At 50.2% G+C, this 19,941-nt stretch overlaps 1 protein-coding gene across 4 annotated transcripts; it reads left to right on the forward strand.

Annotated features, from left to right (window-relative positions):
• The first annotated feature begins 431 nt into the window (after nucleotides 1-431).
• On the forward strand, nucleotides 432-19,849 carry SGK2 (serum/glucocorticoid regulated kinase 2). 4 transcript variants are annotated; one of them, XM_064465774.1, is made up of 15 exons: nucleotides 432-575; nucleotides 4,420-4,588; nucleotides 9,792-9,861; nucleotides 11,081-11,138; nucleotides 11,971-12,020; nucleotides 12,632-12,689; nucleotides 13,291-13,374; nucleotides 13,698-13,829; nucleotides 14,662-14,774; nucleotides 15,321-15,357; nucleotides 15,918-16,004; nucleotides 17,390-17,485; nucleotides 17,770-17,925; nucleotides 18,304-18,393; nucleotides 18,472-19,849. In XM_064465774.1, the coding sequence occupies exons 1-15, from the start codon at nucleotides 507-509 to the stop codon at nucleotides 18,625-18,627; spliced, it is 1,425 nt and encodes a 474-aa protein (XP_064321844.1). In that variant the 5' UTR covers nucleotides 432-506; the 3' UTR covers nucleotides 18,628-19,849. The 4 variants fall into 4 exon arrangements, with proteins under 4 accessions (XP_064321844.1, XP_064321845.1, XP_064321846.1 ...); XM_064465775.1 differs by having other exon boundaries at nucleotides 4,453-4,588; XM_064465776.1 differs by having other exon boundaries at nucleotides 433-575; nucleotides 4,420-4,522.
• Nucleotides 19,850-19,941: the final 92 nt, after the last annotated feature.

A 19,941-nucleotide genomic window follows, 5' to 3' on the forward strand; every position in this document is an offset into this window, starting at 1 on the left:
GGTCGTAGGACTGTCGCACCTGCAAAGTTCAAGCACGTAAAAGTCCCTGGGTCTCCCGCCCCAGATGTAGTGCTGCCCCGGGGCAAGGCTCCACCTCACCCAGCTCCTTCCTTGCTGGCAAGCTCTGTGGGTTGCTGGTGGATCGGCAGTGGGTCATGTCCACATCGAGGAGGTCTTGCTGGCGTCTGGGAGGTGACCCATGCCTCACTACCTCTGCTAGGACTTGGCATGTGACCCGGCACAGCCTCTGGCGAACAGAGCACTTTGTTCTGACCCTTTGCACTTCCCTGCCGGCAAGCTGCCCTCTAATCCCCCCCAAGGAGGGATTTTCCTCCCCTACCCTGGCTCCTGGTGCCTCAGGCCCCTCGGAGACCAGTGGCAGGGTAATCATTTACTTCCTGCCACAAGCCACTCCTTCGGACTTTTCCTTTGACCTTCAGACCGAATTGCCAAAATAAAAACAACGGGACGGAGGTACATGGTACCTGCTGCTTTCCGCAGCTGGAATGCGGCAGTGCCCACCAGCCCTGCTGCCGGAGCCCGGAGCCCAGCTCCCTGCACCTTGCTCTCTGCAGGTAACGCTGATTTACTTTCTCTGGGATATCTCGACTTTCCCTTTTCTTCATGAAGTCCTGAACCTGTTTGAGAGAGGCAGAGGTTTTTCCGCTCATCCCTTGCTGCCAGCGACCCGGCGCACCCATGGGAGAGCTGCTCTGTGGGGGTCTGGCTCAGGGACAGCAGCTGGAAGTGGAGGGGGTTCGAGTTCCAGCAGTGGGTTTGTTTCCCAGCTGTGGAGGAATACAGAGAGGAGATGAACAGCCTCCTTGCTCCCCCTGGAAATATTGTACTAGGTGGAAAGGTTTCTTGCATTAACTGTGCCTCCCCCAGGAAACTGCCATCACCCTGCCTGTGTCCGCAGCCCCGCATCAGCTCACCTCCCTGGGTGAGCTCCCGTGGGGAGCAGCCACAAGAGTTCCTGACCCTGGGTAATTTCAGGAGCTGGCAGTTCAGCAGAAGTAGCTGGTGACTGACTGTGTGTGTCCCCATGTCCCTGAGCCACCTACACAGGGAAAGGAGGCTTGGGCCGGACTGGGGTTTTGCGGCCAGTACAAGAAGGGTGAGGTCTGCACCAGAAATTGCAGGTCGTTTTGGCTGTGGTCTTCCAGACTGTATCTCTGCGGGCAGGCTGGGCCTGGCGAAGCTTGGGGGGGCTGTGTCCAGCATCCCTCTAACGGGGCATCCCTGAGCCCCTCACTGGCAGGACAGGGAGGGGTGCTCCTGCTCGGTGCCAGAGCAGGGGAACAGAGATGGGCTCAGCAGATTTCAATGCAGATCTGCTGCTCTTGCATAGTGGCTCACGGGTCCTGACAACGCTGTGAGCAGGACCTTCAATTCAATCCCTTCAGTGCTTGTCCCAGTTTGGACTGGGCTGCCCATGTGATCAGTATATATAACTCTTCTGGGGACAATCTCCAGCTATGCCAACACCAGTTGCTTATGAGGTTTTGCATGTGGATAAAAAGGGGTGAAAACATGCATGCCATGCATGGAGCTGGAGTCGGCAGCTCTCGGGGATGGGGGTGGCATGGGGACAGAGCAGGGCAGAGGGCAGACATTCCCAGGGATGCTTTGCCCACAAGCTTTCCTAACAAATCCAGCACTGTGCCAGCAGCGAGCAGCCTGGTTTCGGGCAGTGCAGCTCCCTGAGCCGTCTCCAAGCTGCTAAGCCCTGCTCAATCTGGCTGGGAAACTGCCTCTCTGCCCTTGTCTCCACCAGGCTGGTCACACTCAGGGCTTGAGCTGTGAGTGGTGGCCCTGAGCGTGCACCCTACGTCAGACTGACTGCTCTACAGGAGAAAAGAGGCGCTCATCCCCAAAAAAACAGTTGTTTTTTTTTAAGAAAGGATCTAAGACATAAGGTGTAATGTGTCCTGAAGTCCTGCTGGGGAGGAGAGGAGAGGAAAGCAAGCAGGAGAATTGCACCTTCTCCAAAGGCAAGGCTGGCTAGCCAGAAGTGGAAGGGTTGCTTAGGGTCACAATGCTTCCAGCTTTGTGTTATTTATCCACTGACACTGTGCCTACACTTATAAAAATCTTGGGAGCAAGAAAGTCCCAGCTAACTAATTTAATGGCAATAATAAGATCAGGCATTTATTCCTCTGAAAATGTAAAGGTTTTACAAAAGATGGGTAATACTCTGCCATGTTCATATTTGTAGAAATGGAGGCACAGAAAGTTGCAAGAGTTGCTCAAACCCACTTCACCTCTCCTTCGGAATAAACCCCTGATCCCAAGCAGCCTCCTCTTGGCTCCTTTCAGCAAAACATGGGAAACATCCTAGCACCCATGTGGGACTCCTTGGCAAAATCAAGGGCAATGCCTGAGGCAAAGCCCTGGATTTTTGAAGCTAAAATTAAAATGTAGAGAGAAAAAAACCAGGAAAATATTTTAAAGAGCCCTAGTGGTCATCAATAATCTGTTTACTCTTTCATGAATCCTCTTAAGATGAAGAAATAGGCTCTGACCTTTTAAAGAACATGCTATTCCTTTCCCATCCTATCCTATCCTATCCTATCCTATCCTATCCTATCCTATCCTATCCTATCCTATCCTATCCTATCCTATCCTATCCTATCCTATCCCTTACCCAGCAGAGATAACTGAGTAGCCAAACATTTTAGGTCACCTTTCACTGCAGGTCAATGGAAACTTGCCTTGTGCTCTCTAAAGAAATACTTGTTTTAATCTTATCTGGACCCTTCCCTGCAATTCTGATTGCTCAGGGTTACGTGGTTCCACTTCAGTGATACTTTCATGATTACGGTTATGGCTATTGCTAGACAGGGAGATTAAGATAGTACACCTTTCCCTATAAAACAGCATATATGCATAACATACAAAATATTGTAAGAGAGAGGGCGGGGGCACTTCTCTGTTTGTAGAGCCAACAGGCTGGACGTGTTGTCCGCTGGATGTGTCCTGCCCTGGAGAAGTTGCAAATGTGGCATCCCCGGGGTGAGCCAGGGCTGGCACGGCTGGGAGGGACCAGGCTCAGCCATGGAGGGACCATGCAGCCCTCGACCCCTTAAAGGGCCTGGGGAAGTGTAGGCAGCTTTCCTCCCTTGGGGGAAAAGGAAAATATTTCCAAGCGCAGGCAATGTCTGGAGGCTCTTAGCTGTGCCACTGCAGCTGGAAATATCACCTCTCTGTGGCCAGGGATTGCTCCCACCACAGTCTGAACAATTCCAGCCCAGGGAAGAGACATGCAAAGAAGGAGTTAAATTGCCCGATAGCTGCTCATCACCTCTGAGCCCAGGTCCAGCCAGAGGTTTTCCTGATATAGACGTGCCCTCTGGAGGGCAGGGAAACCACCCCTGCACAGAAGGCCAGCAATGCTGGCAAAACCCAACACTGACACCAGCAGGTCTCTGGCTTTACTAGAATTGCTTAATTTTGTTTAGGAGCCTGTGGGTGCTGGGCAGGAAAACGGGCCACGTGTAAGGGGTGCATGGCCACACCTGTAGCACTTGCAGGGATGCATGCCTGCATGCCTATATATGTGCCCTGCAAGCGCTCCCACATCCAGCAGCACCTCCAGCATGGCACTAACGTGTCCTGTCGTGGGCAAGGGGCAGCACTGGCCAAGGGGCAAGAGCTGCTGCAGGCTGCTGCTGGATGTGGCTGTGGATGCACAGAGGCAGGGCAAGGGGGAAAGTCTCACCTCTTGGACATGGGGAGGGGCTGCCCGAGAGGGCAGCACGCTGGAGGCTAACACCGCTCACATTACCTGTCCCGCTCATGTCCTCCATCACGGGGACAACTGCCTGCCCAAAACACCCCTCCAGGGAGACTCAGGGGGCTTTCCAGGGCAGAGTCCTCTGCAGCTGCCGCAGGCATCTGGTAGTGTCTGATGCTGAATCCCCAGGTGAGGACCTGCCCTATGCTGAGGTTTACTGGTGGTTCATGTGTCCCCGTGTTTCCAGGGAAAGTCTTCTGCAGCACCAGGGCAGTCACCACCGGCACAGGGAGGAAGAATTGAGTCTCAGCATTAAAAAAAGAACACTTTCCTGAAAGCAGAAATCTGTGAATTTAACAGTTCTAGTGTAAATTTCTTCTGTTGTACAGAAGTCACACAGCCAACCGGTACCACCCAGCTCTCTTCACGTGCCCTCCATCTGCCAGTCCCAAAGCGCTTTCTAGAGGAGTGCAAAGAAAGGGACAGGGACACCGGAGTGGTGGCAGAGCCCAGAATGGCCTGAGCACCCGAACCCCACCAGAGCGAGCGCTGTGGGTGCTGGCCAGACGAGGGGTCAGGGAGCGGGCCCTGCATCCCAGAGCCCTGCCTGGCAGGCAGGGCTCCCCGGGCCGCGCCCGAGGGCTTGTTTCTCCTCTTTACTCCTGTGTCCTTTGCCTTTGCAGCTGGAGAAACATCTGCATGCTCTCTTTCCCAAGGACGCCTGGTGCCGGTCGCTGAGCTCCTGCCCCAGCTGTAAGGAGAGGGGACTATTTCTGCTGGCTTTATGTACGTGGCCTGGATGGAGCCCTCCTCCACTGCCCTGGGGAAGACGAAGGGTAATGCTCCTGGCTGGTACGGTGTCACTAACCCCCGAGGGATGGTGAGGGCATGGAGGAGGCTTCCCCACGGAGGTCTCCCACCAGCATTGGGTTGTGGCAGAACTGGCAGACGGCAGAGCCCCACTGCATGCCTTCCAGGTGGGCTGCAGCGTGGCTCGTGTCCCAGCACAGCCTCACAGGCTTGGACGGCTGGGGCTCACCCTTCCCAGCAAGGGCTGCACAGAGATGGCTCCCGTGGGACCCGCGGAGGGCCCAGGAGGTGGTTGCGTGCACGGGGGGCAGCAGCTTCACACCACATGCCTGGCCTGAATTACGGCCAGTGTGTGCACAGCCCTTGAGCATCAGCAGCCTGTACAAACAGAGGGGGCAGGATGGACAAAACCAACCCAACCATTACTTTGCCCATCAGTATCTATTACCATTACTGGCCACACTTCAGATTAGATATTGTGTGTATTTTAGCTGGTAAAAGTTTTTTCTTCCAGGTTCCTTATGCTTTCTCTTCATTGGATAGAAAATAGGTTTTTAATTACAGATGCCTTTCTGTAGAAAATAAAATCAAGCAGATATCATTGACAATACAGAGGTTTTTATTGAAAGAAACAAAAGCAGAAGATACTGATTTGAAAATGTAAGTTACCTGCTGAAAGTATTCTGAAACTTAACAATTTCAATGCAAGTAGAGGCAAAATTGGAGCAAATAAAAACTTAATAGGAGATATTTTTAAAAGCTGACAAAGCTGAGGATGTTGGCTGAGCATAAACTCAGGCTCTGACCTGAGAGAGAACAACATTTCAAGCAACGTGCTCCTTCCCCTCTCTCATTACACATGGCAATGACCACATCAGATGTTTTCCTCCTGGTAGCTGTAGTCTGAGGTTAGGGACCTGTCGCACAGCGATCAGCCCCTCTGCTGCCCTGGGGAAGCTGGATTTTCTCGTGCTGCAGCCGCAGACAGGAGATTTTAAAGGAAACAACAGTGGAAGCAAAAAGAGAATGCTTTATTTTTAATTAAGAGAGAGAGAAAACAACAGCCCTCCTCTAATGCCTCCTTTTGCTCAGAGCTTAGCCTCTGGTCTCTCAAACCACTGCATTCCTCCGACACCAGGTTTTTGCCTCCACATGTTTGTTTATGTTTGCATTTAATACTGCTGCAAAGCGCCAGCCTGGCTGCCCTGGGCTGCAGTCTTCCTGGGTCAGAGGAGGACACTGGAAGGAGCAACTTCTCTGTTTGACCTGAGCCAAATGACAGTTTTAACCTTCCTCCAAACCACAGGATAATGGAAAAATTTCCAGCTTACTACCATGAGTAAAAAATTATTCTGAACACCTGAGATGCCACTTAGGATATAATTGGCTTCTACCTACCACCTGCACCCTCATCCAAAACTACCACCCCCACCTAAATTCTTACTCATTGGGTATATCTAGCAGGTGTCGCTTCATTTTTTTTTTTGCAGCTGATCAGCTTTTCCTGCTCTCTTTAAAGGGCTGCAGTGAACCACCAGCAGTGCTGTAATTGCCCTGAGAAGGTGGGGGTGTTTATGGGCTAAATGAACTGCTGCAGGAAACAAAGTTATTCCTCTCTGAGTTTCAGGAGTGAGCCTTGGGCTTCTGGTCTGCCGGGGCAGTCAGTGGCAGGGTGGGCTGGTGTCAGGATGGGGAATGAGGGGTCTCTGTGTTTGCCAACTGTGGACTGCTTCCCATGCTTCAGGACACAGCCTCTGCTGGCAGATGTGCTCCCAGGTGTGTTTGATGTTTTGTTCTCTGTTTTCATGGGATTATTTTTTGAAAAATGCTGTAGGCTTTAGCCACCTGCTGGCTTTTATTCCAGCTTTGCATGTAGTTTTTCTCTAAAATCTGAAGGGTTGTTTGTCTGTAGGCTTTAGCTTGCTTGGAGGCAGGGCTGTTTGGCTGGGGTTCCTGCTCTGGTTTGCAGTGTCCCTGGGGTATAGGGGAAAGGATCCTCAAGAGAAAACTGGATAAGCCAGGAGATCTGCTGAGGGCAGCTAAGAAAGTTTCCGTAAGTGAGGAAGTCCTTTAAAGTTTTCCCTACCTTCTTTCTGGAGTTACTGTGTGCTGTGGTGCCTCAATAGGTATGAAAGTGGAGCTCAGAGCTGGCCTGGAGCTATCTTTTAGATCTGTAGCAGGGGAAAGCTTTCTCTTTTTTTCCAGTAAAAGCATGTATTTGCAGGAGCCCTCCTTCCTACCTCCCCTGTGCTCCTTCTCCAGGCTGAAGCTGGGGCATCTCCCCCTTATGCTGCAGGCAGCCCCTGTGCTGGCTGAAAGCTGTGGGCTGCCTTAGGTGCCCCTCTCTCAACCTTGTCCCTCCAAGCCCTGTGCTTCTTCCAAAACATTGCCTGCTGTCCCAGTGACAGCCTGCCAGGCCTCCTCGCCTCTCCATGCTGGCAACTAGCCCTTCCCAGAGCAGGAGAGAATGAGGCACTCGCTCCGAGGGGTTTGCAATCTAGGTTAGGTAGGAAATGATGCTGAGAGCAGTGACATCAGGGAAGAGGGTGGGAGGCAGCTTTCGGATGACGAGGCTATGAGGTTGCCTCTCCGTGCAAGGTACGCGTTGCATTAGTAATGTGTTTGTAGCAAATAACGCTGGGCCAGCATGGGAATGTGGGTCACTGCTGGCAGAACTGTTGAAGGAAGAGGGAGCTGCTTGTGCTGTGCTGGGAAGAAAACGTATGTTGCCGAGGGATGTTTTGGTTGGGGGGGAGACTTAGCTGCGGTAACTGCTCCAACTTGTAAGTAGCAGCTTTGTGTGAGTGGGTGCCTGCTGCCTGGGGGATGTCTCTGGCCCTGGCATTGGGGTGAAATGCTTTTTGAGGGGGTGTGGGGTGCAGTGGTTTGTTCCTGGTGTGTAAGAGTCATATCAGGAGACTCCTTGATTTACTTGCTGATGCTGTCTGTGGCCCTGGCTGTGTCTGGAGCATCCCTGCTGCCCCAGCAGGCACAAGGAGGGATGCAGCCGGGCATGTATAACCAAGGATTCCAGTGTATTTTCATGACCTATTTCTGATTCTGTTGTTTCAGTGTGTGTGCGCTGAATCTTTGTGCTTCAGGGGGAGTAGGGTTTGTTAGTGATAAGGAAAAGCCTGTTTGACTGCTTAGATTTAAACTAGAAACTAACCTGGCTTTGATGGTGGACTTGGGCTGGGGAAGGTGGCTCTGAGTCCGAATAGGAAGTGATACGGGAGGGGGATATATATGTATCTTAGAAATGTGTGTGGTACTTCAGCACAGAAAAAGACTTGCCTCAGGGCAAATACATTTAATGAAATAGCTTTGTTGGAAAAGGTTGCCCTTGGTCAGCAGGAACCTGAGTAGCCTCACTTCCAACAAAGAAGCGGTAGAGAAGAGTGGAGCTGGTGGAGGGAATGGGCTGCCAGGCTGTGGCCCTGGAAGAGCTGTGCAGCCTTTGCTCAGCAGCAATGCTCCTGCCTAGCTCCAGGCTGTGGAGACCCTGCTAAAGCAGCCTTGTCTAAGCCTGTCAGAGCAAGTCAGGAACTTGTCCTGCATCCTGTGCTGCCAGCTAATACCTCCAAGCCAGATGGATATGTTTCCATGGCTTGGCCATGTACTCCCCAAAATGCTCAAGCTGTGACGTGCCCACCTGTGCCTGAATGGAGTCTTATTTTCCCCGAGTCTGGTATCAGAACAGTGTTTATGGCAGCAAATTGACCCTGGAGCCAAACCCAAGCTTGTAAGTGTTCAGATTTGAAGGGTAGGGCTGATGTCCCTCTGCTGTGACTGTGATATCTGGCTGGTCTGTCAAGCAGCCTGTGGGACAGACACAGCCCCGAGGCAGGCATTGCATGACCTTCAGGAGATCTCAGTGAGCCAGGGAGAGACGGATTGTCAGTGAAATAAGGACTATGCCCAGTGGGAGGAGATGGGGATTGATCTGTCTGGGTGCTGCCTGGCCTGGACGCTGTCCCTAACTGGTGGGTGCCTGCTGGAACAAGCTCCCCTAGCTGCTACAGGGCAAAGTATTGGACAAGGTCAGGGTCTCAGACCAGTTTGATGTTTGGAAGCTCACTCACCGAATGGTTTCTGGGTTTTTCTTTAAATTCTTGCTTTTTCCTCCCTGTCCATTCAGACTCTAAAATGATAGCTGGTTTTTGGCTCCTCATCAAATCTGCCCCCAGGTCCCAGAACGGTTGGTGGTGCCTGGTTTGGTGGCTCCCTGGATGTGCAGGTCAATCCATCTGGCAGATCCCAAGACCTGTGCAGGAAGGGCTCTGTAAATGGCCTTGTGTTTACCTCAAAACTTGTTGTTGTCCTACAAACTCCTTGCCTGGTGAGATGGGCTTTGGCAGCCAGTGCTGCCAAGTCCTTGGTCTGTAGAAAAGCTAATCCAGGATGAAAACTTGCTTGTGTCTACAGAGGCACCTTTTCGGGGTGTGTGTGTGTGTGTATAGACTTCTGTGAATGTTTTGATTCTTTCTCTTTCCTTCCAGTAGCAAAAGTAGGGCTGAGCCAGGGAGTAAAACTGAGTCTTAGAATATTTTTGCTATCTACTCCTAAGCAAAACAAGGAACTCCTCCGTACAGGTTGCACTTCTCAGGCTTTTTTCTTTCTCAGCCTGTGCTGGGAGGAGCAGGCTCAGGGCTTTGCCTCTCTGTGAACGGAGAGGTGATGATGGGTGGTGGCAACCGCCTGTGCATCAGGGATGCTCTGTGGTGGGAATCCCAGCTTTTGGCACTGGCTGCATGTCCTTGGGCAAGTCACTTACTTGCTGTGTTCCCTGTGTGCTGGCTTACCTCCTGCAGGGCCCTGAAAGGTTTCATTCATGTCCCTAATTACTCAGAGTCCTGAATAAAAGGGGCAGTAGATGTGCCAAGGGTATGACGTATCCCAGTACAACATCGTCCTTGTGAGCATTCTCCTTGTCCCTCCTGGGAACCCAGAGGTGGCTCAGGGAGGCTTTGATGGTGGTGCTTGAGCCGGAGTCCCCTCTGCCATGGCAGAGTGTCTGTTTTGTGGCACTTCTCCCTGTCCTGTGAGCTACTGAAGGCTCCTGGCTGGGGTGGGAGGGGAGCTGTCCTGGTTCCTATAATTTCCTGGTTATTTTGGTATGTGGGTGGAAGGGGGAGGAGGGTGGCTGTGGAGAGAAGAGCAAGGTCAGTGAAGAACAAACATGCCTCTGTGCACTTGTGATTGTGCTGCCAGCTAATCGGCTTCGGTGCTCCAACTTTCTTCACAGACCTCATCAAGCACGGCCGTGAGAGGATAGGACAAACCATCAAGGCCTCCGGCTCCAGACTCTGCTCGTAGTGAGTATGAAAGCCTCCCAGTGGGATGAGAGCCCTTTAAAAGCTCAGCCTGTGCCGGCTCAGCGGTGAATGGAGCTGGCTGGCACCAGCCAGATGTGGGCAGTCCGTGGGGACAGCCGCCAGCACCCGCTGCTGCCCAGCATCTCCTACCATGGTCAGCCCGGCTGTGGAGGAGGAGGGCGGCCCTGGGATGGCCGTGGGTCTGTGCCCGGCAGCATGTGGGGGCGGAGAGGGGGAGCACCCACAGGTGAGATGTGGGGAAGGCTGGTGGGATCTTCAAGCCCCCTTTTTAGAAGGGGCAGGGTGGAGGGTGGCTGGGGGGATGGGAGCCTTCAGAGACTCCCTGTGGTGTACGAGAGCTTGGTGGGGCTGAGGGGGAATAGACAAAGCTCTTTGGGGTAGGGAAGAAGGGTACAGAAATCTTTCTTTCTTTTTTTTTTCTTCTTCCCCTCAACACCTTAAAACCAAGGGGAAGAATCCCTGGGGTGGCAGAACTCATCCCCCCACTGATGCTTGATTGGGGTGGGTCTAAACCAACAAATGTTGTTTAAGTCCAGCTTCTCCAGCCCCAGCAGCAGCTGCGCTGGGTAGATGAGAGCCCTGATTTAATGTCTCAGCTTATTGAGCCTGCTTGGGCTGCCATGTCAACAGCTCCAAACTGTGCTGGTCTCTGCTGGCTGTGGGGAACGGCCTCTAACTGCTGCCAGCCCAGCTGGACTTGCCTGGGTGCCCTGCGGGGACACTTGGTTGGCTGCAGGGCTGGGTGCTTCAGCATCCCCATGTGGTGGGGTGGGAGTTACATCTGCCTCACAAGGGGTCTGGCCGTGGCTGGGGTCTGCAACCTCATCTGGCCCTGATACTGTGCTGCTGCTTGGGCAGTGCTGATATTGTGTTGGTGCCCTGACTACTTTCTGCTGTTGCAAACCAAGGGCTAACTGTGGCATGTAATATATTTGTGCTTCAAACCACTCGTGTGCCCAGGAGCCTTTTTTGCCATCTCCTGCTGGTGTGTACCCACTGTCCCCTGCCTCCCCCAGTGCACGTGAACCCCTACCCCTTGGGAGTAGCAGTGCTACAAAGGGAGCAGCTGGGGAACTTGGTTGAGGTCACCTGTGAGGATGCACTGGGGTCTGTGCTGGTCCCTGGCAAGTTAATGGTGAGAAGCTGTTAGTTTCCTGGATTTTGTTTTCAATACTGAGTTGTTTTTTTTTTTCCCAAGTGCTGAACGAGTTGCTTTTTTAATGGATCGTTCTCGGAGCCCGGACAAAAGCACCCAGGTGAGATCATGGCTCTGAGACAGTAAGTCCTCACCATTGGGATGAAGAGAGAGGCTGGTGACTGTAGAAGAAAGGCAAGGAGGAAAGCCAGTGTTAGCCTGCTGGGAGGCTTACTGCTCCCTTGTCCCTGTGGGTGATGCTGGGTAGAGGTAAAGAACAGAGAAACCCTATATAGCCTTTTGGACAAGGCAGAATGCTCCCAGAGTCTGGGGAGGGGAAGATTCCTGGGGAGCAGGAACAGGAGGAAGACCTGTATGTACTTTCTTGTTGTTGCGAAGAGGGCTGGGCACCTCTGTGATGCTACGTGTGTGTAAGGCCACTTGCAAGGCTCCAGACTTGGCAGTTTTGGGGGTTAATGGGAGTGGACAGAGAGCTGCAGGGTTGGGGGAGGGGGGAAGGTGCTGATGTCTTCCTGCAGAAGTGTTCCTCTGTCTCAGAGCTGTGCACAGGACTTCTTGCCTAGCAGAGACAGTGGGGAGAACCTTGCTCTCTTGGTGCTGCAGTGAGCAACTGAGCCACACAGTGCCTTTCTTCTGTGGCAGCACAGCAAGTCTTGAAAGCCTCAAGTCAGGATCCAAGCAGTCTCTTAGCACTTTTTTCTTTGTGCAAGTATGGGATGAGACTCTAGCTTAGTACAGCCTCCAGCTGTTCTACTGCTTTAGTGCATAGCTCTGTTCTCCCTTCCCCATCACTTAGTTTAGCAAGGCATCCACTGTGTCTTTTGCTGATGGGTGTTTCTCAAAGGCTCTGTGCAAGGGATGCTGTTTTGAGGAAGAGAAAACATAACATGCAGCATGGTCCTTGTGACTAATATTATTGTTATCCTCTCTAGCCTCCAACACCAACTGACAACATCAACCTTGGACCTTCTGCTAACCCAAAGTAAGCTCCCTGCAAAAGCCAGGTAGGGTGTGGTGTGTGCAGTGAGGAGATCTGGCAGGGGAATGCAGTTGGTCCCTGTGTCTTGCATCGGTGGTGTCTGCAAAAGTCCCAACAATTACATTACTTGGCCTTTAACACATGTGTACCATCAATGTACCAGCCTTCAAAACATTCAGCTATAGCTGGTCCCTGGTATCATAATCATTCTCTCCTGTCTGTGTCTGCAGCCCCTCGTCCCATCTCCCTTGACAGGTAGCAAGGAAAGATCCTCCTCATTGCTGCTAGCTCTCTGACTATCTTTCTCTAGAAATAGCAATAAACTCTGTCCCTGGAAAGGTGCCACTTGGTCCTGACAGGTGCTCTCACCTGCTGCTGTGTTCAGCAGGTGGGTTGCTGAGGGATTGCTCATCCTCTGCTGTGTGCACTGACATACACGGTGCGAATGCCCTGCTTGCTGACAGCTGGCTGGGAGGGAGGGTCACCCTTCCAGTGCCCTTTAACCCCTTTCACAAACACTCGTGTTTCCAAGAAGGAACCCTGCTTTGATGGTAGTGTTGCTGTTGCATGTTTCTCTCCCAGAAACATTAACTTGCTTCATTCTTGCCCAACAGTGCCAAGCCAACAGACTTTGACTTCCTGAAGGTTATTGGCAAAGGAAGCTTTGGCAAAGTAAGTGGATATTTACAGGTGGGCTGCTGCTCTTTAGAGGCAGCTTGGAAAGAGATTTCCATGCTGAAGGAGTTTCTAACCATCTCCTTTGCTTGCGCTTCTCCAGAGGAGGTTGGCCTGAGTGGTACTGAGACCAGATGAGAACTGAGATGGGGTTTTCATAGTCCATTCTTTGAGCTGCCCTGGAGCCTCTCTAAGGACAGAAGCATGAGGTGTTTCATGCTCAGGGTGGTGATGGTGAGGGGCAGTAATTGATTCAAAATAAGCCTCAGATTTGTTCAGCTAACAAAAGATCTCTTGACAAATCTGTATGTTGTGAGATAGCAAGGATCCACTTTAAAGGGACTATCCCCAGATGCTCCACACCTACTTGCTATTGGGTGTGTAAGAGATGTTTGTAGAGATTGTGTGCCTTTTTCTGGCAATGTGAAAGTGCTGGTAAGTCAGTGGGCTGGAGCTTGGTCTTTAAAACTTGGTACCTGACCCTGTGAAGCTATACTCTGTCTTATAATCGCTCACAAGAGTGTTGAGCTAATGAGGAAACACTAACCAAGTGGCAGAAGGTGAGACTTATACCTGTGACCAGGACCTTCTGTTGCAGGTTCTTCTGGCCAAACGCAAGTGTGATGGGACTTTTTATGCTGTGAAAGTCTTGCACAAGAAAACCATCCTGAAGAAAAAAGAGGTATGTCTGCTCTCCTTGCCTGCATCTGCAGATAGCAGTCAGTATATGAGCCATCCTGGTAATGTAATTGAGGTATCTTGGCGCTGAGTGAGCATTCACATAGACAAGTCCTGTGTTAAACATGGATTTCTTGGTGCCATGGGAAAATGGAGAAGAACTCTGATAATCAGGCTAGAGAGGAGAGAGCGGTTCCCTTTCTGGGGCTGGAGATGACCCCCTAGAACTTCTAGCTTCTACTTGTTTTCAAAACAGCAGCGAGCCCCTACTTCAGGCTGGACCGGACCATTGCCTGAAACTCTAATGCCTTGCTTGCTTTTTGATAGCAAAACCACATCATGGCAGAGCGCAATGTGCTCCTGAAAAATGTCAAGCACCCCTTCCTTGTGGGACTCCATTACTCCTTCCAGACCTCAGAGAAGCTTTACTTTGTGCTTGACTATGTAAATGGGGGAGAGGTGAGTGCACATAAAGGCTTTATTTTAATTCTCTCTTTGGTTATTTCCAAACATGCTGCTTTGTTGCTTAAAACTCTTTCTTGTCAGAAGATAATGATGTTGAAGTATAATGTTGCTTTGACTGCTGGCAAGGACCAGCTAGGAGTGGCTGGCATGCTATATCACTGGTAAGTTGAGTGAAGATCTTGCTGGATAAGACCTGTGTCAGGTATTCTCAAGGCAAGGACACTGAGAAAAAACATGTGCTAGGGGCATCTTAAAATCCTGCGAAGAACATGGGAAACACTGATGTTGGTGAGCTTCAGGCAAAACCCATTTGTGGGCCAGCTCTGGATTCCAGTCTAGTGCTTGGGTCATTCCATTGCAGTATGTCAGACTTATTTTTCTGTCCTGCAGAAGCTCCTCTTTCTTCAGCTGTCTTTTTCTGTGCTATCTCAAACTGGGCGATATTGTTAACATGGATGTCTCTTCCAAGTCTAATTCATATCGGGGATCTGAGTGGGTTCACCTCTGCACGTGCTACTCCTCATGGCCATGCTGTGGGTTGTACTACGGCCTGCGGGTTGTAGCAAGCTAGAAAACTTAACTAGATCAGCAGATGTCCAGTTTTGGGGCAATGAATTAAGTGAGATGGTGACATAAGAGGAGGACAAAAGCAGTTTCTAGAAAGGTGTTTAGATTGCTTAAAGTCATTTGGTTTGGGTTTATTTGGTGCTGTTTATGTGCCACTTGCTGCAAATCGGTTTTAGCTCAAGTAGCTGGCTTTCAGGCTCATTCCAGATATCCTTCATCTTTTAGAGAAGAAATTATCAACCTTGTGATCTGTTTGCAGCTCTTCTTCCACTTGCAAAGGGAGCGCTGCTTCCGTGAGCCCCGGGCCCGATTCTATGCTGCAGAAGTCGCTAGCGCAATTGGGTACCTGCATTCCTTAAACATCATTTACAGGTAAGGCACGTGTGCTGCTGGGGAGATCAGGGGCACAGAGTCTGCCCAGCCAGGCTGCGTGCAGTGCTGGGGAGGGAAAAGACTCTTCTGGGGCTGTGCAAAATGCAGGACTGGCATAGCTGAAGAATCTCCTAACCAGACAAGATGGTACACTACTGGCATTTTATGCTGCAATATGGGTGCTGTCGGCATGGGACCTGATGGGCAATAAATGGTCCCAGCCTGATAGGGGGAAGGAGAATGGCTGGGTGAAAAGATCTAAAATAAACCTGGCACAAGAAGGAAGAAATTCTCTCGGTGCCAATTTATGCATAGATATGCAGGGAAATACAGGCTAACACCTGATCCTGTATGACAGTAGTCTTTCTATATTTGCATATGTTGTATGTCGATACCCAACAGTGATGGGAATCTGTGCTTTGGGAAGGTCTTGGTGAACTGGATTGTGGTATCCTGTTAACTCCTGTTCTCAGCTGATGCTGTTTCAGATCAGGCTTTTCTACATATCTAGCCAAATCTGCTCAAACAGCACTTTTTGTCTTGCAGGGACTTAAAACCTGAGAACATCCTCCTGGATTGTCAGGTATATTCACAGCTCGTGCGGCCTTCCTTATGGTTCTGATGCTTTTAAAGCCAGAAAGAGAGGGCTATGGTTCTGCGAGCTGGGCTATAGCTCACTTCATTGCATGGGTTTTGTATGTACGCACCACTGCATTTCTGTGCAGATCCTGCAAGAGGGAGTGAGCCTGCCCTCTGCAGACTGCATGTTTAGGGCCCTCTCGGCTCGTTCCCAAAGCTGGAACCTGACTTGTGGGCAGGGAGCAGGGCTGCTAAGAGCAAGTCACTGTGGCTACTCTGGTGGTGACCACCATATAAACTGCTTCTGGGATGAAGCAGCGGCAAAGCACAGCAGTGCTGGATCTCTTCAGAGCTATGTAGTTGTAGACAAATTAAAAAAAAAAAATCTAAACTCTTTCTCTATAGGCTCCTATACTTGTACTATAGGATGTCCAGAAGGTGAGGGAGGGGAAGTAGATGAACAGTGGGGAGCTAAAACATAATGAGACGCAATGTTGAAGGTCAATGCTTGGAAATCCTCTTTAGAAAGAGGCAGCCATGCTGAAATTTCCCCCTCTTCTTCAGGGACACATAGTATTGACGGACTTTGGACTCTGCAAAGAAGGAATGGAGCAAGAGGAGACAACTTCTACTTTTTGTGGCACTCCTGAGGTACAGCATGTGCTGGGGTTTCACTGTGGCCTGGGGGCTGAAAGCCTTCAGAGACTTGCTTCTGTGCCTCACACTTGCATGGGTGCTCAGAATCTCAAAATATGGGCTCTGTGAATTAGACTTTGGGCTCTTAGAGGCTGTCAGCCTGAAGCTGGAGTTCAGATAAGGTCTTCCCTACTCAGCAGAAACAGTTTTACCTGTAACAGCTGATTAGTATTATAAATTTGCTGTGCTGTCAGGGACAGGGATCCCTGCACTCAGAAATGGCCACTCTTGTGTAACTAGGGCTGCTCCAGGTGGCTGTGGAGACAACCTTGACCCTGGGACCCCATGAGCAAGCCTGTGAGCAGGCTGTTTACCTGCTCTGATACCCTGGAGCTGCAGAACAGGGACCCTGCTGGTACTGACATACACAGGACCTTGCTGTACCCTTCTACATGTCCTTGGTATGCAGGAGCTGCAAAACACCTTGTGTGGAGGAGAGGACCAGGCTCTCTGGAATGTGAACAGTGCTCAGAGGAGGGGAAACGCCTGTTCTTCAATGAACCTCAGATTGTTTTTTGATTAAAAAAAAAAAATACTTCCAATTGGGCTTATTGGAAGCTTTTTTCTTTTTCTGTGCCTTACTGAGCTGGGGATTTTGGTAGCACTTTGGCCTAGGTAATACACCTGCCCCACTGCCCTTCCTCAGGCAGGTTGAAGAAGGGTCTGTAAACAAGATACTTCTACTGAGCTTGAAAAGGTGTGCAGGAATTTTCTGGTGATAGCCCTTGGCTTTCAGTGGGGACCCACTTATGCAATAGTACAACATGAACCAAGCAGGAATGTTTGAGCTTTGTTTTGTGGTTTTTGGTGTTGGTTTTTTGTTTTTGTTTTTTTTCTCCCTGCCCTAGATAGGGAGCCTGATAGTACGCAGAGATAATCCTGTGCGAGACCAGGCTTGATGTTCTACAGGCTGCTTGAATTTTTCCCTGTTGCTCCTTCGTGGTGGTTACTGGTGGTGGTGTTGCTTTGAACAGACTTAATGGGACTGAAAACAGCAGCTTTCCTGAAACTACATGAGTGCTTCAGAGGTGCAATATGTCAGTGCAGGACAGGTTTGCTGGCTGAGTTGTGGTGTGCGGCAAACCCTTGTACAATCCTCTACAGGAGGAGAACCTTGTGTAACCCAGAAAAAAAAAACACTTTGGGGTTTTGGTAGGTGTCTTTCAAACCCTTTGCTCTAAAGCAAGTAGAAAGTCTATCAAAGCATAGTAGGAAATGCATCTGTGTGCTTTCTAATGAGTGAACTTTGCTTAGCTTGAACTGCAGCCAGGTTTGTGCGCTTATGAGGACAGTCCTTCCTTTAAAACTTGACTTAAATACTTACTCCTGGCTCTTCCTAGTACTTGGCTCCTGAGGTGCTAAAAAAGCAGCCGTATGACAGGACAGTAGACTGGTGGTGCCTGGGAGCTGTTCTCTATGAGATGCTGTTTGGTCTGGTAAGTTTGGAAGCTGTCTGTTTTAACCTATGTGGTGGGGAATTTACTTTCAAAAAATGTGATGAGGTTGGTCTGGCATTCACATGGTACCTGACATGGAGAATCTAGTCCTGAATTAGATGGCCTGTTTCAGTCATACCATTGCCCTCTGAACAGAGATATGTTTCACACTTGAGATACAGCAGGTGTCCCTCATTTACTTGCTGCAGGACTCATCCTGCAATGTGGTGTTCCTTATGGTAGCTCATGTCTTACCTGGCTGCTTCTCATCTCTTTCAAATTAGCCTCCATTTTACAGCCGGGATGTGTCTCAAATGTATGACAACATTCTGCACAAGCCACTCCAGATCCAAGGAAGCAAGACTGTAGCAGCTTGTGACATCCTCCAGGGACTTCTCCACAAGGATCAGAAGAGGAGGCTGGGTGCCAAGACAGACTTTGTAGGTTGCCTCTATTAGGATCAGGAGGGAGGATGGATAGGAAACCTTTCTTTTGTGATAACAGCACTGCTTTGGAAAAAGCTTTCCACACAGCTTGATGTCTCTCCAGCCTCCTAAAAGGGGCATATGGGGTTGAATTGGATTTCCAAAGGGAAAGGTGTAGTGGCAAGGACACCAATGTGTGCTGGTATCATCTCCCTTCAAGGGATTACTGGACCAAGATGCTCGTGTATTAAGATTTGCTACATGGGGCCTATATGGATATGTGGTAGCCCCAAGTCTTGCTTCAGTCACTTAATGCTATGAAACCAGCTAGCAGGTGCTGGAAAAGGAGGGTTGGGAAAAGAATTACTTTTTTCCCCTCCATTTTCTATGCAGCTTGAGATAAAGAACCACGTATTCTTCAGCCCAATAAACTGGGATGACTTGTACCACAAAAGGATTACTCCTCCATTTAACCCCAATGTGGTAAGTGAGTATTCCTGTTATAGTGGTTGGTTGGGGTCTGCTCACTTGAAATGACTGTGTCTTTGCTCCTTGGCTTAGGCCGGTCCAGCTGATCTGCGACACTTTGATCCAGAGTTCACCCAAGAAGCGATCTCCACCTCCATCACCCACACACCTGACCTAGCAGCCAGCAGCTCCAGTGCCTCAGATGCGTTTTTAGGGTTTTCTTATGCACCAACTGAAGAGGACATCTAGGTTTTATAAAGGCTTTGAGAAGCCAGATTTTAACTGATTGGGTTTTATGTTTGGGGTTGTTTTTTTCTTTTTCCTGAAAGGACTGGCACTGTCCTTTGCTCATGGTTTAAGGAGATTGGGATTAATACACTAACGGCTGGGATGCAACAGAGCTCTTAACTCTTGCTGTTTGGTGGATTTCCCTCTAAATGACTTCCTCTGACATGGAAAGTGGGACACTGATGATTATTATTTCCCCCCTGAGTATCTTGTGCTACTTAGCAGGATTGAATTCACTCTGTGGCTGTATTTATGGCAGAGGTGTGTACTATCATTCACATCAGCAGCTCTGTCCCTCTAACTGGCCACGTTTTGTTTTTTTTTTGTGTGTGGAGCTAACGCTGCCCAGCTATGTCCAACTGCTTTGCCCCTGTAACAGAGAAGGGAAAAACTCTTCACGCTTCCTTCTTTTAAGCAGACTGTCACTTATGCCACTCAAACTGTTTCACCTTTGGAGTAATAACTGTTGCTGCAGTTCTGAAAATCCTGAACTGAGCTGTGGCCTTTCATGCCAGCCAGGCCCTCCCTACAGTGAGCGGATCATCCCTCTCTGGGCCAGCATTGGGATGCTGCTGAAGCAACAAGAAGGCTGTTATGGAATAGCCAGTGTGTGTGAGAAAATCGCGGATTAAAAGGGGTGGGGGAGAGGCCAAAGGGCTCGGGCAAAATCAAAATAACCTTACGGCCAAAACCTGCTGGGGGTGAAGGGGTCTTTTCACAGCCTGTGTGTGGTTTACCAGAGGCACACCACCACCACTGCGATGAGCACGATCCAGGGCGCTGCAGCGCACGGGACCGCACGCAGCGAGGGGAGCCTGAGCCTGGCTCCACACCCCGGAGAGGGAGCAGCAGCCATCCTCCTCCTCTTCCAGGCTCTGGCGCCTGCCTGAAACTGCCTGTCACTGATGTAGAAGTTATTTATTCTGCCTTAACTTAAATGCTTGTATAGCCACTGAATGTCACTTTACACTTTTTATTTTTTAAAGTTATTTTGCTGTGTTGCTGTGTGGAGGAGAAAGGGGGCGAAGGGCTTTGAACTGCAGCACAAGAATAAACAACCTGTTCATGCTGTTGGGAAGCTTGTGCTGGAACAACTTTTTTTTTTTAATTGGACTTAATCTTGTACCTATTGAAGTCATCAGAACTGTGATATGGTTTATATTAAAGTGCATACACTGGTGTACTTCCATCTCTGCCCTGTGTGGAAGGGAGGAGGCTAGTGCTAGCTCTAGGCTGTGCCTGAGAGCAGCTGCACCTTATGCGTGGCTGCGTGCG

This window comes from Phalacrocorax carbo, chromosome 14, assembly GCF_963921805.1.
Source record: "Phalacrocorax carbo chromosome 14, bPhaCar2.1, whole genome shotgun sequence".
NCBI lineage: Eukaryota > Metazoa > Chordata > Aves > Suliformes > Phalacrocoracidae > Phalacrocorax > Phalacrocorax carbo.